The sequence below is a fragment of the Rhipicephalus sanguineus genome, chromosome 3 (genome assembly GCF_013339695.2).
Source record: "Rhipicephalus sanguineus isolate Rsan-2018 chromosome 3, BIME_Rsan_1.4, whole genome shotgun sequence".
Taxonomy (NCBI): domain Eukaryota; kingdom Metazoa; phylum Arthropoda; class Arachnida; order Ixodida; family Ixodidae; genus Rhipicephalus; species Rhipicephalus sanguineus.
The window spans coordinates 195,002,238-195,018,709 of NC_051178.1; the positions used below are offsets into that span (position 1 = coordinate 195,002,238).

Consider the following 16,472-nt stretch of genomic DNA (forward strand, 5'->3'; position numbering starts at 1 on the left):
GATTCAGCAAGCTATATTCGAGCGTTGCTCGACCCCGGAGGTATGAATACGCTAACGAAAGTTACGTATGATATTCACATAATCGCACCGTAGCGTGCACTTCGTTTGGATAACACAGACGTCTGGGATCTAACGTGAGTGCTGATACTACGTCAGACCACAAAGGGGTATTCAGGCGGGGGACAAATCCTCGGGGGATAAAGGCGGAGCCTAGTGACGCCAGCTCGCGAGGAGAAGTCTCCACAAATGTCCCCCACTCGCACGGACGAAGCTAACGGAGGGGAAGACCACTCTGGTGGCTTGTACCACCCGTTTGACGAGCTGCAGACGACCATGCAGCTGCAGACTGGACACCCACTGCCGCTCTCTGCAGGAGCACGGCCGGTCTGGAGGCGCGCGCTCGCTCCTGACCGGCCGTGGTATAGTGTACTAGAATAAATAGGCCGTGGCAGGAGCAATTGCAACAATGTGGCCAAACAAGAGCCCGAAATTCCGCCATATCCCCCACCGCCGGGGGATTGTTTGTCCTGTCGGGGAGTCGCGGGGTGATCGCGCCCACTCGAACGTGGTCACGTGATCCGCAATCCCGTGTCCCTCGCAGTGGTCCCTCGCCGATTTCTCCCTAGGTACCATTTAAACGTCATCGTAATCGGCGTGCCTGGCAAGTCCATGGTTTGCAGACAACTCCCACTTGCAAGAACACGTCGATCCACCTCGTAACGCTTGGCTGAAAGCCAAAGTAAGGGACCATAGCCAAAGAATGCAGCATAGAACTACCAAAGCCACGAACTACTGGCTGCCTGCTTCGCATGAAACCGATTCCCACAAAGCCGTGGGATCTGCCGAATTTTTTCACGTTGTGCGAGATAGCAGTTACGGACACCGGCGGCGGCGTACAACTACGCCATCAAAATAGACTGTTATGATCTCGTAACACCTTTCGTTGTAAAAACTACTGAACTTGATGGACTAACTAGACCTGGTTGAAGCCTCATATTGCATACCGTCCGTTAGCTAAAGGGACTGCCACCTTTCCCCTTGTTAAACCGCTTGATTGAGGCGTGTATACGAGAGGCAGCTCGGTGTACGTTTCCATTTTCTCCTGGACTTGAGCCTCCACGAGGCAATGCTTTACTTGATGGAAGGAAATCGTGGCCATATGGCGATTCCCGAAAGTCGCTTTTTTTTATTTAAATAATACACGTGTACGACCTCCCGCATTGGACCATCTGGAAGGGTCGAGGTTGCTGAACGATATGACGAGATTGCGTGGCAGCCTGCGTCCCTCCGCCGCTTGAGATTCCCGCAGTGCAAGCAGCCCGCACAGCTCAGGCCGACTCGAAGGCAGTGTTTACGGTTGCGCCGGCCGCGGCCTCCTTGTGGCCCCATTCCCGCATCACTGCGTTCCATCTGGAACTCTTGAAGAAGTCTGCGCGAAAAGAAAAGGCGACGTGTTAGTTGACGCGGCTGGCTGGTGGCGCCTTCAGTTTAGACTGGTAAAGTGGTAATGCGCACGCACTTCGGTAGGATAGTGACCGTCCGCCCCTTACTTTTGCAGTTTGTATACGTAATTATATATATATATATATATATATATATATATATATATATATATATATATATATATATATATATATATATATATATATATATATATATATATATATATATATATTATAAACACGCACATATATACAGGGGGGTACCCTTGGCTATGCCCCAGATACGAAGTGCAGGTGCTATGGTACATCCAGAGGCATTGTAAGTTACACGCAGCTACAGTAACGCAGACTTTATCTCTCTTCAGAACACTAAATTAGGCAAAGACAGGGCGGACCAAGGATTACCCCAGGAAAGCCGGCTCAGTTGAGCTTTCTCTCCAGCTTGGCAATCGGAGATAGAGACATTCGCTGAGATATGCTTTATACCCTCTGCATTTCTAAAATATATGCCACCCACATCATCTGTGCATAGGGCCACGCCCATTGGCGTGCGCACAGGAGAGGCAGCCCCTCCTCCCCCTTAATAATTAGTGTGGGCGCGCCAGGTCAGCCCCATATCTTCCCAGACAAATAGAGTTCCAGCTGAATCATTGCACCTTCCAGATGAAAACATTTCAGCTCGAAGTCCATGAATAGCCAGCTTCCCCTGATGGAAAACCTGGAAAACCGGTAGGATAGTGCCCCTTCGCCCATACTTTTGCAGTCAAAAGTATATATATATATATATATATATATATATATATATATATATATATATATATATATATATATATATATATATATATATATATATATAAACGCGCACATGCACTCATACATATAGGGGTGTCGGACTCCTGGCTGCGCCGCAGATATGAGGTGTAGGTACTAAGGTCCATCCAGACCCATTGTCAACTGCATGCAGCTCTTATCTCAACATGTTTCAAAATGCACGCGGGAGCTTATCGCATGGCTTGCGGAAAAAGAACGAAAGAATAAGGAAACATTGTTGGAAAGACATGGGTAAACGTGGAAATTAGACCGATTCAACTAAGTAAAACAAACGATAGTAAAGCGCGTGGTGGATCCTTACTTGTGTTAGGCTTCTTGAGCAGGTCTTCGAAGTACGACATCACGCAGAGCACAAAGTACACCTGGGTGAATAAATCGGAATGACATTTCAGAGGCTGAACACAACGAAACGGTACGGCAATGCACTGAACATAGCGTCGCATGATGGCGGCTGCGTGAGACGCTCTCATGCGGCAGTCATGACTTTGATGAGACGTTGTAACTTGTAACATTATGGTACCAACAAATATGCTTTGGCAACGCCTCCAGAGCACCAAATGGGCAACGGGGACACCAAAAGATGGCACATGGATTCAAAGTGGACTGCATGATCCGTACGTTCGGAGCTTGCGTGCACCCGGCGTACTGCCCGTAACGCTCATCATGAAGTCCTTGTTCCCAGCTATTACTCTGTCAATACAACGCCCCCTGAAAGTTCAAATAGTAAGTACCCTGAAAGTTACTACTAGTGGACTGTGGGAGGGCGTTTTCGGAATGGGGATTGATGACGGTGATGTTGATAATTTCACTAATTGCGACGATCAATAATAATAATAACAATAATAATGGAAGAAGGAGAACAACTTCATGTATCAATAAAGTTGCTCCTTTTGTTGTTATTATTATTATTATTATTATTGTTATTATTATTATTATTATTATTATTATTATTATTATTATTATTATTATTATTATTATTATTATTATTATTATTATTATTATTATTATATTATTATATTATTATTATTATTACGCCTGAATGACCCTTCGATGTGGCCCCTCGGATGCCTCTTCAAGCCATTTCGTGGGGAGCTGCGCAATGACATGCTTCATCCCTCTGAGCTAGTGCCTGTAATCGAAAGTGCCGTGTAACGTAGACATATTCTACCAAAATGCTCGGGGTCTGCGTACCAAGACACTCGGGTTTTTCTCTAATGTTCTTTCGTCTTCTTTTCCTATTATCGCTATTTCTGAAACCTGGCTCGGCACTGAAATTCCCTCATCGGACTTTTTTCCCCCGACCTACACCACCTTCCGCCGTGACCGAGATTTCAGTGAAACCAAACAGAAAGGCGGTGGCGTGCTGATTGCCATTGACAATTCACTGAAATCCGTTAGACGGAAAGACCTAGAAACTATCGAAGAATCGATCTGGCTAGAAATCAACCTTGAGCGCCGTGAAAAATTGTTGATTGGATGCTTCTATTTACCGCCCAGCATTTCCCCTGCCTCGTTTCACGATGTCATGTCTTCTATTGAACTTGTGATATCTTCTCATAGTGGGCACAGAATTATTGTTCTTGGGGATTTCAATGCACCTGGAATTGACTGGAGCACGCTTACCTTTTCTCATTACAATCATTTCACAGAGAAAAAGTGCAGCCTGCTCTTGGACTTTCTGGCGTTTAATTCCCTAGTGCAACATAATTCAGTCGTCAATTCCAGTGGCAACGTCTTAGACCTGTGTGTGTCAAACGATCAACCCCTTGAAGTTTCCCGCTCCAACATCTCTCTTGTACGTCCGGACAAATTCCACCCACCACTTAACGTAAGATTATCTGCATCAGCCGAAACAACGAGCTACAGCAGTTACGTAAACAAATCTCCAAGATTTGCGTTCAAGCGAGGTGATTACACGGGCCTCTATCATCACTTGTCCACCGTTGAGTGGTCACAGGTTACTGACAAACCTAATGTTGATGACCAGGTTGATCGGTTTACGGAGCTTGTACTGAGCAGCATGCTTAATTTTATTCCTCAGTATACACCTAAACAACGTAAATACCCCCACTGGTTCTCATCTGAACTTATCAGTGCACTGAAGCATAAAGATCACGCACACAGGAAATCTAAATGTTCTCCATCCAGCGAGTGGAAGGAAGAGTTCAGCTTTTTTCGAACTCTCTCTAAACGCCTATATAAACGGGATCATAGTTCGTACATTGAATTCTTAGAAAAAAGCGCCTCTGACAGGCCGGCTGAGTTTTGGAAGTATGTACGTAAACGGTCTAGCAAAAGCGGAGAGTCCTTCAGACTACTAGACTCAAATGGGGTAGAAGTGCATGCCGTCGCTGACTGTTTTGCCACACATTTCTCATCCGTTTATAAGGCCTCAGACTCCAGCACTGCTATCAGACAACAGCCCAAGGCAGTTAGCTCATCCAGTGCTTTGTCGCTGGATGAAAATCTTATCAGCGAATGCATTAAGCGCTTGAAACCATCCTTATCATGTGGCCCAGATGGCATCCCCTCCGCCATACTAAAAGCATATGGTACTATATTTGTCCCAGTACTGACTACGATATTTAATAACTGCCTGGACACTTCCACATTTCCCAGCATGTGGAAAACTGCTCGTGTTTTCCCAGTATTTAAGTCGGGTTCTAAGACAGATGTTTCTAATTATCGCCCGATTTCTCTACTATGTGCCACATCAAAGATCTTCGAACTGGCTCTTCACAAAATATTGTCTTTTAGTGTGAAAAACTCATTGATTCCAAATCAACATGGTTTTCTTGCTGGCCGCTCAACTACCACAAATCTTGCTAGTTTCATGACGCAGATCTCCACACCTATTTCTCAGAGAGGACAGGTTGACGCAATCTACTGTGACCTGAGCAAGGCTTTTGACGTAGTCAGCCACACACTGATTATGGTTAAACTTGCGAACTTCGACGTTGACTTGTCGATTGTGAATCTCTTGCACAGCTATCTGCTCAATAGATCTTGTTATGTTGCCGTGAATGGCCAAACCTCTTCTTTGTATAAAGTGACTAGTGGGGTCCCTCAAGGGTCGGTATTAGGCCCACTCCTATTTTTAATTTACGTTAATGATGTTTCTTTTGCCATCCGTAATTCTTCTTTCCTCTTGTATGCCGATGACATCAAGATATTTAAGGAAATTCATTCAGTTAACGACTGTCGCTTGCTGCAGTCAGATTTGTGTTCTTTTTCCGAATGGTGCAACGGCAATAACCTTTCTCTAAATACCTCAAAGACAAAATTCATGTCTATCACTCGCAAAACATCTAGCGTGTCATTTCAATACTTTGTCAATTCTGTGCCGTTATGCAAGGTTTATGAAATCAGTGATCTTGGTGTTATTGTTGACAGCGCGTTAAACTTTTCTTCTCACGTTAAGCGTGCTGCTATGCGGGGCCTTCGTTCTCTCGGATGTGTTTGTAGAATATCTCGAGAATTCAGGTCTCCCATGGCCCTACACAAATTGTACACGGCAATATGTCTTCCGCAACTTGAGTATGCGTCCGTGATATGGAATGGCATTGCTCAATCCAGCGGTAACACCATTGAACGAGTCCAGAAAAAATTCCTCAGCATATATAACCATCGCTTTGCTAAAAATGACTCTGGATCTCGTTCAAGTACTGCTGAATCATTATCACTGCCATCACTTCACTGCCGACGAAATCGTTCTGATCTCTTATTTCTCTACAAGCTAGTCCACGGTATCATATCCTGCCCTGTACTTCTCAACTGTGTTAATTTTCGAATTCCGCGTAAGTTAACCAGAGAGAACAGACCGTTTCATGTACCCGCCTGCTTCTTCCAACACTCTACCGTTCACAGAATACAAAGTCTTTATAATAATAATTTTCTTGATCTTGACGTTTTTCATAGTCGACAATCATTGTTTTTATCCGAGCTTTGCACTGTTTTGACATAGTATGGCACAATGTACAAAGTCTTCCCTTCTCCGTCTTTCCGCATAGTTGTATATGTGCAATCTAATTTTTTATTCCCCTTCAATATTTCTCATATTGTCTTATTTTACTCCTCCCCTTTTGTGTTCATTTCTCTTTGTCTACGTGTTTTTGCTCTTTTTATTTCTGAAGACTGTCTGTATTGTATTGTTTATTTTTATTGATTTTTTTTTGCGTGTGCCTGCACAAAGACCTCACGGTTGTTCCTGGGCACGTTAAATAAATGATTGATTGATTGATTGATTATTATTCATGCTTCTAATAGCATGAACAGATGCTTCTAATTATCGCCCGATTTCTCTACTATGTGCCACATCAAAGATCTTCGAGCTGGCTCTTCACGACATATTGTCTTTTAGTGTGAAAAACTCATTGATTCCTAATCAACATGGTTTTCCCGCTGGCCGCTCAACTACCACAAATCTTGCTAGTTTCATGACGCAGATCTCCACACCTATTTCTCAGAGAGGACAGGTTGACGTAATTTACTGTGACCTGAGCAAGGCTTTTGACGTAGTCAGCCACACGCTGATTATGGTTAAACTTGCGCACTTTGATGTTGACTTGTCAGTTGTGAATCTCCTGCAGAGCTATCTGCTCAATAGATATCGTTATGTTGCCGTAAATGGCCAAACGTCTTCTTTGTATAAAGTGACTAGTGGGGTCCCTCAAGGGTCGGTATTAGGCCGACTCCTATTTTAAATTTACGTTAATGATGTTTCTTTTGCCATTCGTAATTCTTCTTTCCTCTTGTATGCCGATGACATCAAGATTTTTAAGGAAATTCATTCAGTTAACGACTGTCGCTTGCTGCAGTCAGACTTGCGCTCTTTTTCCGAATGGTGCGACGGTAATAACCTTTCTCTGAATACCTCGAAGACAAAATTCATGTCTATCACTCGCAAAACATCCAGCGTGTCATTTCAATACTCTGTCAATTCTGTGCCGTTATGCAAGGTTTATGAAATCAGTGATCTTGGTGTTGTTGTTGACAGCGCGTTAAACTTTTCTTCTCACGTTAAGCGTGCTGTTATGCGGGGCCTTCGTTCTCTCGGATGTGTTTGTAGAATATCTCGAGAATTCAGGTCTCCCATGGCCCTACACAAATTGTACACGGCAATATGTCTTCCGCAACTTGAGTATGCGTCCGTGATATGGAATGGCATTGCTCAATCCAGCGGTAACACCATTGAACGAGTCCAGAAAAAATTCCTCAGCATATATAACCATCGCTTTGCTAAAAATGACTCTGGATCTCGTTCAAGTACTGCTGAATTATTATCACTGCCATCACTTCACTGCCGACGAAATCGCTCTGATCTCTTATTTCTTTACAAGCTAGTCCACGGTATCATATCCTGCCCTGTACTTCTCAATTGTGTAAATTTTCGAATTCCGCGTAAGTTAACCAGAGAGAACAGACCGTTTCATGTACCCGCCTGCTTCTTCCAACACTCTACCGTTCACAGAATACAAAGTCTCTATAATGTTAATTTTCTTGATCTTGACGTTTTTCATAGCCCACAATCATTGTTTTTATCCGAGCTTTGCACTGTTTTGACATAGTGTGGCACAATGTACAAAGTCTTCCCTTCTCAGTCTTTCCACATAGTTGTATATATGCAATCTAATTTTTTGTGCCCCGTCAATATTTCTCGTGTTGTCTTATTTTACTCCTCCCCTTTTGTGTTCATTTCTCTTTGTCTACGTGTTTTTGCTCTTTTTATTTCTGAAAACTGTCTGTGTTGTATTGTTTATTTTTATTGTTTTTTTTTTCTTGCGTGCGCCAGCACAAAGACCTTACGGTTGTTCCTGGGCACGTTAAATAAATCATTGATTGATTGATTGATTGATTGATTGATTGATTATTGATAGTACGCATTCGTGAAATGATCAACATCACTATCATCAATGCCCATTTTGTAGACACCCTCTTAATGGTCAACTCAGGGCACTTACTGTTTGGTGGTTTTATTATCTGAACGATTTTTCTTGGCTCAGGTTAGGCGTGATTTGTAGACGCGATGAAAATGTTTATGAGTCCGAAATCTAGCTCTGCTCCACGGTTACCTCCCCAAACTTCCACATTATCATTAGCGTTAGTTTAATCCAGCGATGCATCGATCCCAAAGACAGGATAGTGTTCAAGGCACAATATTCGATGAAATGAGGTGTGGCTCCTATAACCAGGAGTGCTAACAGAGCTAGATGTCTACAACGGCATACCTACCTCTAGTGGTAAGTGGTAAATCATTTCACCAAATTTTCTCACCATTAAGATGAAAAGCAAAGCACAGAGCCCAGCTCCACTGGCGAACCACTCCGAATTGTCTTGTCCGAAGATCTGGGCACCATTCTGCGTCTGCGTTAATGTGGGACGCATACATTTTATACAGCAGAAAAACAGAAAGACAGAAAGTAGCGCTGTATAGAAGCACACAGGGGTACAATGGAAGCACTGCATGTGGTGTCTCTCTGGACCATGTGGTAGTGGAAGTACCAACATTCTGTGTTTCGGAATTTTTGTTTTGTTTGGGAATCGATTGCGAAGCAGCTTCTTTCTTATGATTTCGATCAACGAGAGAGAGAAGGGGGGGGGGAGCGGGGTGAAACTCCGATTCACCTAACGGAGAACCCAGCGCAAACCTATGCCCCCTAATGGTGGGTATAAGGGTGCTGTGCTATATAGAACCACCCTACACTTCGCGAGTGTACGGGATATTGGGATGTTTCTTCAACAGAAAAACGCCCTTCAAGGCTCTTTGAGGCCCCAAGAGAACTCACTTGTCGTGGGTGCCACTTCGCCCCCATCCCACCCAGTAAAAAAATTCTATGGCGCCGCCCCCATGACCTGACCAGGTGTTTAGCTTCTCCATATATACAGGGTGTTTTTCTTTTAGACAATACAGATTTTTTAATAAAAATTCTATGACAGTCAGGCTCCTGTCGTTTTCGCACGTGAACTCTATGTCGAGGCGGAAATACCTTCCCGCAGCAAAAATGACGTTGACGCGACTACTTAACAAAAACTCGTTAATTAACTTTTTTAAATTATTGACTTGAGGGCAGGTGCTTATATCACAAAGTTGTAGTGCGTGCCAATCTATGGCATACCTACTTTTTAGAAATCACAAAACTTGCACGTAGTTCGAAATATTCATAATCGAATTTCAAGGGCGAAATCGAAAGTGATCGCGCCCGGCACGCACAAAGCGCGGCGGAACACCGGAATGATATGTGACAGGGAAGTGATGAAATTTGAATGAAGGCGCGCCAAAGCAGAATCTGCTCAGAATAATCTGCAAGCATTCTGAAATACACTAGAAGACAGCTTAATGTTTGCGTACGATGGGTGGTGCTAAAGTCCCTAGATTTTTTAAAAAGGAAAAATCTAGGGACTTTAGGTGGTGCCTATCTCTTTCTTCTGTCTGCAAGAAGAAGCGCCGCAGTGGCCGCCCCTGAGCTTTATGCTTACCAGACAAATAAAAGGTTGATATTGCGGTTTTCTTGTGTACATTTCGAAAGAAACAGATAAGCACCAAACACTGCACGCAGAAGTAAGGCGATGCGCGGGTACAAGTGAGATGACTTTTTTTTTTTTTTTTTTTTGCAGCGTTTCACGAAAACATCTGCGGCGCGCCGTCATTTAAATTTCGTCACTCCAATGTGACGGGTAGTTCGGGTCTGACGTAGCAGAACGGTCGCGCTTCGTGCGCGCCTTGCGCGATCACTTTCGATTTCGCCTATTAAATGCGATGATAAATACCTCGAACTACGTGCTACTTTTGTGACTTATAAAAATAGGTATGAAATTGCCATAAACTGGCACGCACTACAACTTTGTAATATAAACACCTGCCCTCAAGTCAATAATTAAACAGTTGATTCACGAGTTTTTGTTAATTAGTCACAACCGTGTCATTTTAACTGCGGCAAGGTATTTCCGCCTCGACATGGAGTTCGTGTGTGAAAACTACAGGAGCCTTACTGTCATAGGATATTTATAAAAAATCTGTATTGTCTAAAAAAAAATAAAACCCTGTATATACGCCGCATGCCAGTCACGCTGCCGTTTTCAGCAAATGTACAAGCGTTTGCCGAGTCGACGAACAGAGCGCATTACTCGGTCTCCTCGAGCGTGATGAAAAGAGCGCGCCCGCATGCAGATGCACAGCCTTCTGAAAAATAAGAGACGTTTAGCGCGGACTCAGCAGCGCGGCCCACGAAAGCGGATGCAATAAAGCTAATGTAACGGCCATCGCGACACGGCAAAGCAAATGCTGTCGCTCGCTAACTACGCTTTCCCTATGCGAAACCTTTTCATGCTTGAAGAGGGACCGTTTAGGTCGAGCTCCTGCTGTATTTTCCAATTCAAGTGCACGTATTGAAACGGTCACGCGGCATTCATGGAAATCCGCGTAGAACGCGCTTTCGACGTGTTTTTGGCTTGGTGTGCGTTGGCCGCGCCGTTTTTCTATATTAACGCTGCGCAATAACCCCGTTGCTATCATTTCCCGAGGTGCGTACAACGGGCTTTTCGCTACTCAGGAGGAAAACATTTCGGCCTCCTTTCTGCGCTGTCATCGCACCGAGCCAGTACGTGGCGGAGATGGTGAGGCGCAGTCCTTTAAGTGCACGGGAGCTAGCTCGGTGGGGTCTCCAGCGACTGGACCAGTTTGTATCTGCTGTAAAATAAATAATGTGCTTTGGGCATTGGCGTTGCCAGGGGGTCAGTTGGGGGGTTCAACCCCCACCGAAATTATTACATTTTTATGCGCAGTTAGAACACAATCTAACGAAACCTGATTTTACGAAGTTCTCGATTTAACGAAGAAATTTGGATTCCCCACCAAATACCCATAGGTCTCAGTGCTATTATTAAGACAAGATTTACCAGCGCAAAAAGATGAAACACATAAGGAACACACACACACACAGCGCTGAAGTCAGCGCTGTGTGTGTGTGTGTGCGTGTGTGTGTGTGTGTGTGTGTGTTTCTTCTTAAGTGTTTCGTCTTTTTGCGCTGGTAAATCTATCTTAATCATGAACCCACTGGCCCAAGCAGCAGTTTTATCAGTGTTAATATAAACCCGAATTAACGAACTAGCTCGGCCGCCAAACCCGATTTGGCTAAGTTTTTCAAGAAATACCTGAGTGAAAAAAGCGGTGATTTCCTTGCAATTTTGTAGAGACGGGTTTTTCTTCGAACGTGCGCTCTAACGCTGTTTTATCGCACTAAAACGTCTAGGCGCCCTACTCACGACCCTAGCTTCAGTTTGACAAGGCTGTACGCCGCGCCCATGCATGAAGCAATGGACGCGGCAGTCGATAGCGCACGTACGTACGGAATGGTGCTACGGGCGGCAGTGGTTGGTTTCGTGGTTTCATGTCACTAATCGTCTCATTGCAACTTTATGGCTCGACCTGCTCGCACAATCACTTCATTCATTCTCCGTGTGTTCTCATATCGTTCGCGCGTAATTGCTTCACATAACCGTCTTTCTGTCCTGCATCGCCCGGACACGGCGCCCCCTATGTCCGGGCGTAATGGGAGACTCCATGTCAGGGCCACACTCGCGGACTTTTCACATGCGCAGGAGTAGATTGATGGCAAGAACGATGGCCCGGTAGCTTTTGGTTGTCGCAACGTTACAATTTTAGATTTCGAAGAGCCGAAAAATCTCTTTCTCGATTTTACGAACTTCCCGATTTAACGAAACAGTTCGAGCATCCAGATCACTTCGTTAGATCGAGTTTCAACGGTATATATAACACGCACAAACACACGCACGAACATACATAAAGGAGGGGGTGGGGTTTCGGACCCCCTCCTCGTCCTCCGAAATAAATTTCTGGCTACGTCCCTGGCTTTGTGGGCACATTAAACAAGACCAGGTGGTCAAAATGAACTCGGAGCCCTCTACTATACGGTGTTCGTTAATTAACAGCCCCCTATGCAGATTCGGGACGTTAAAGGGCCCCTAAACCACCGAGAGGTCAAAATTGAGTGGTGGCGTTGCATTTGTGCACGAGTACACAGCGAACGCTAGCAGAGTTACACCACATAGCGGCCGTGGTTACACGTGTTTAATAATAGAAACGTGGCCCTTGCTCGTTTCGCTCTTTCCTTCGGTACTCTGCGTTCTTCATCTCGTCTCTCCGCTTCTCCGAATGCTCCTCATCGCCGTGCGAGGAGAAAGAGCAGGGTTTGTTCGCACTTGCTAGCAGACGAACAGGTTCTTGTTCGCCCACTCGACAGCGTCTGTTGCTCGCGACATCACCTAAGCGGACAGGTGACGTCACGGCGGCCGCTGAAGTTAGCGGATCAAGGGGAGGGCGGGGGGGGGGGGGGCGCCCTCTTTAGTCACCATAGAGGTGGGGGGGGGGCGCAAAGTCTGTTCCATGCTTTGACTTAATGGGGGGGGGGGGCGCTGCGATGACCCCCCCCCCCCCCCCCCATCCTGAAGAACCCTGCGCACGCCTATGGAGAGGAGCACAAAAGCGTCTGTTGGTGGTTTAGAGGCCCTTTAAACACCATGGTTTGTATAATTCTATTTATGGGCTTGTGCAGTCACCTTAAAGGGACGCCACCACACACCCTTCCTTTTTCTTGTATAGCTTCACGTTTTCAGGCATGTAATTAAAGCTCCGGTTGCCGGTGGGACACACATAAGCGTTATATATATATGGTACACTCCGTAGGTGCAATCCGTCGGTATAAGGTTGCCCTCTATAACAAACATTTGCAAAGCATTTCGCGCCGTTAAGCGGCGCGTCTAAACGGAATGACATGAGCAGTGATGCTTACAGCTGCGATTCCAAGCACGACCATACCGACGACGCAGAGCACGAGGTCGACGATGCCAGTGACTATCCAGGGAAGCACGAGCTGGGCACGCTCCTATATCCGGGAGCGAGAGAGAGAGAGAGAGGTAACTTCACTAAATTGAAAGAGAGACATAGATAAACTAACAAACAAGCGCGCCTTGAGGTACACATGACGGTGGTGGAGTTATCTACATATACCAGTCGTTTTCCTGCACGTTCCTGACGTATACTGGCGATGCATCGCTCGGAATAAGTCATCGTTCAGTATACATTCTGACCGGCCATGGCCGGTCAGGATGTCATTATTCACTCCGCTTGGAGAGCCAACCCGTAAGGGAAAATACATGGTGCGCTGGAGTCAGAGTGAGAAGGCCACGGTGTATTGATTTGGGTTTGGACATAACGGGCACGTGCACAGCGTTAGTCTTCACTCATATTTACGGCATGGTTTTGAGGCACACCATAGACTTCGGGGCATCTTTGGCCTCCGGCGGTCCACTATATAACGTGTACATAAATCCTAAGTTCACAAACGCTTTCGCATTTCGCTCATTAAAAACGTGGCCCCGCGCCCGGTATCAGACTCAAAACATCAAGCCCAGCAGCGCGAGCCACTGGAATACGGCGGCTACCTGTGCTTGTCCTGTCCACGTTGCAGTATTCTGTGCTTAAGCCAATATTGAAGCATTTTCGGACCGCATTTTTTAAGGCCTCAGGTCCGCATGCGAATCTCGACGAGCTCTTAATTCCTGGGCGTTCAGCCATGCGCTGCCAGTTGTTCATTTAAATTCTTTCAGGATGGGTTTACTGATAATGTGGCCGCTGCGAACGCAATGCCAGCTAATTTTCGTAACATATCGATTCTAATTGCGAGGATCCTTGCTGTATAGAATATTGCCTCATGATAGCATATGTGCGTATTCCAATGTCGGTTTTAGAGCGCTCGGGAAGAGCACCAAACTTTGTGATATATAGGGCAGCAACTGTAGGCATTACTATACTTATGCAATAATATAGGCTTCCAACGTTGACAACGAAGCCGGAATATTATAATTTAATCAGCTTGTTCTCTTTATGTATAGCCTTAAAGCGATTTTGCGCGACTTTAATAGCATTGTCACAGTCATCTGAAATATCTACTACGCCGTAACAGTGAAATCGAGAGTTCGACGGAAACCTGTCTGGTCCGGATGAATCATGATGAAAGGTGACATCGCTGACAACAGAAAGATTACGTTGTTTCTTTCATCATGCCGTAAATGAAGAAACGACATATAAATATAGAAATGAACATTAGTCGCTCAGGATGAGCAAACCATGATCACGAGAGAAACAGTCTGTGTTCGCACAGCTGTTGATATATAACACCTAGAGCTCGCGTGACAAACTGGCACTTTTTGAATGACTCTTCAAGTATAGAGATATACATAGGCGTGCGCACGGGGGTGGGGGGGGGGGGAGAGGAGAGCACCCCTAGTCACCTAAGAGGGGGGCGCAATGTCTGCACCATACATTGACTTAATAGGGGGGGGGTGCCGCGATGAGCCTTCGCCCCCCACTGAAGGGGAACCCTGCGCACGCCTATGCAGATATATATGCACAAAAGTGGCGTTGGAGGTGCTTCACAAAAGGATCTCTCGGTAAGAGTGCGTCTTATCGAGGTCTGCAACCTCCCCTTTCCCCCCTTTCTCCTCACACTACGTCAACACCCTACTTTCTGCCATCCTTTGATGACGCTGTCTCAGTTTGCACGTAACTGCGTTACGGAAATGTACCACAATCCGGGCGCATCACGCGTGGGTTGCAAGCTTTGCAGTTTTGCTAGGGGGTGTTGCATCGTTAAGGTTAACTGAAAGGTCCGAAGTGTTACCGGATGTCTTTTGTGTACTCCCACTTGACAGGCGACGTCGCTATCACCGAATAGAACGCGCGATACGAACGTTGTTGCAATGACCACTTTCGTGCTGATGTCGCAGGACTCCGTAACTGCATGCACTTATGTACAGGTCTGTATGCGGAGCTCTCTTTCACCGCACCCTGCAAGCACGCCTATGTCAAGGTCACGCTCCTTGCGTGTCATGGCGCAGTACAGAGCTCGCCAAAGGAAAGCTCAATAGCGAAGGATTCAAAGCTTTAATGGGCACCCACTGCAGACATGGTTGAAGTCCACCACGTCTGCATTGGACTTGTCCGTCAGTGGAGTAGCCAGGTGGTTGCTTTGGGGGCTTCAAACCCCCTTCCCTCATAAAACTTTACATTTTGTATGCGCATATATAGGCGCACGCGTACAAACACACGCAAGAACATACAACGAAGGGGGGCCGGACCTCCCACCCCCACCTTCCCCAAGAAAATTTCGTTCTACGCCCATGGTGTCCTTTGTCTAAAACAGTCCGTAAAAATGTACCTGGGAATGTGAAGTTGAGAAGTCACCGACCTCAATACTGTAAAAGATCGATGGCTTTTGGACAATCCAGTTCATAAGTCTCTTTTGCAGCATCTGCATACATTGGGCATCCACGCTTTGCCTAATTTCATTCTGACATTATGAGGCATGGGAAAACGGATGAATAAAAGGGAGAACCGAGAAAAAGAAACGAAGAGGTGGTTAGAGGAAGGTGAGTGAGGGTTCCAGAAGCAATACCATAGAATGGGCATATGATCGAAAGAGTCTTCTGTGCATATACTTACGATCTTTGATCCCCAGATGAGAAGGACACAGGTCGAGGTCCTCAGTAGACAGTATATACCAGGAAAGAGGAATAGCATTGTATTCACTGCAAAAGAGGAGGGGAAGAAACAGGGCACTTCTGAAACGGGTGGCCATTCTCTCTCTCTCTTTAAGTCCAGCACCATAACCCTTAGACGACCGCGGCAGGTGAATAATAATAACGGAAAAGGGTGTTGCTAGACCATTTGGTTCATGCGTGAAGCTTTGACGAGCTAATACCTTAGACGGGACGGCGTCTTGCGTGGACTTCACTGTGCTGTCTAAGGTCATGCGCTTGTCAAACTAGCTTGATTTATTGCAGGGCGGCGCAAGGAACACGGGATCGCACGTGGAAAATACAGTTCGCTCGCGATTTTCAGCATACTTAAAAATAAGCGCACGAGTTTTTCCTCGTTTTTCCCGATGCCAACACGGAAAGCCCCCACATATAAAAAGAAGAGGAACAGAAACCGACAATGTTGACGTAACCTTCCGACGCTGTACGACTCGACACGTGGAATCTTATCAGCGATTTGGCGATCCCTTGAGTTATGACGTGTCTCCGATAAACGCATTGTTCGGTGTAGACAGCGATGCCTCTTTCCCACAAAATACAAGCGCAAAAAAATAAAAAAACAAGAAGAATTGGATGGGGTGGGGG

At 45.6% G+C, this 16,472-nt stretch overlaps 1 protein-coding gene across 2 annotated transcripts in view; it reads right to left on the reverse strand.

Moving 5' to 3' along the window:
• Nucleotides 1-1,180: 1,180 nt before the first annotated feature.
• The window catches only part of LOC119387975 (uncharacterized), a 33,244-nt gene continuing 17,952 nt past the window's right edge, over nt 1,181-16,472 (reverse strand). For both annotated transcript variants that reach the window (XM_037655569.2, XM_037655570.2), the window contains exons 3-7: nt 15,793-15,878; nt 13,082-13,174; nt 8,547-8,636; nt 2,575-2,635; nt 1,181-1,429 (exon numbers count right to left, since the gene is read on the reverse strand). In XM_037655569.2, coding sequence (XP_037511497.1) covers nt 1,329-1,429; nt 2,575-2,635; nt 8,547-8,636; nt 13,082-13,174; nt 15,793-15,878 — 431 coding nt within the window. In that variant the 3' untranslated portion in view covers nt 1,181-1,328. The remainder of the gene's footprint in view (nt 1,430-2,574; nt 2,636-8,546; nt 8,637-13,081; nt 13,175-15,792; nt 15,879-16,472) is intronic.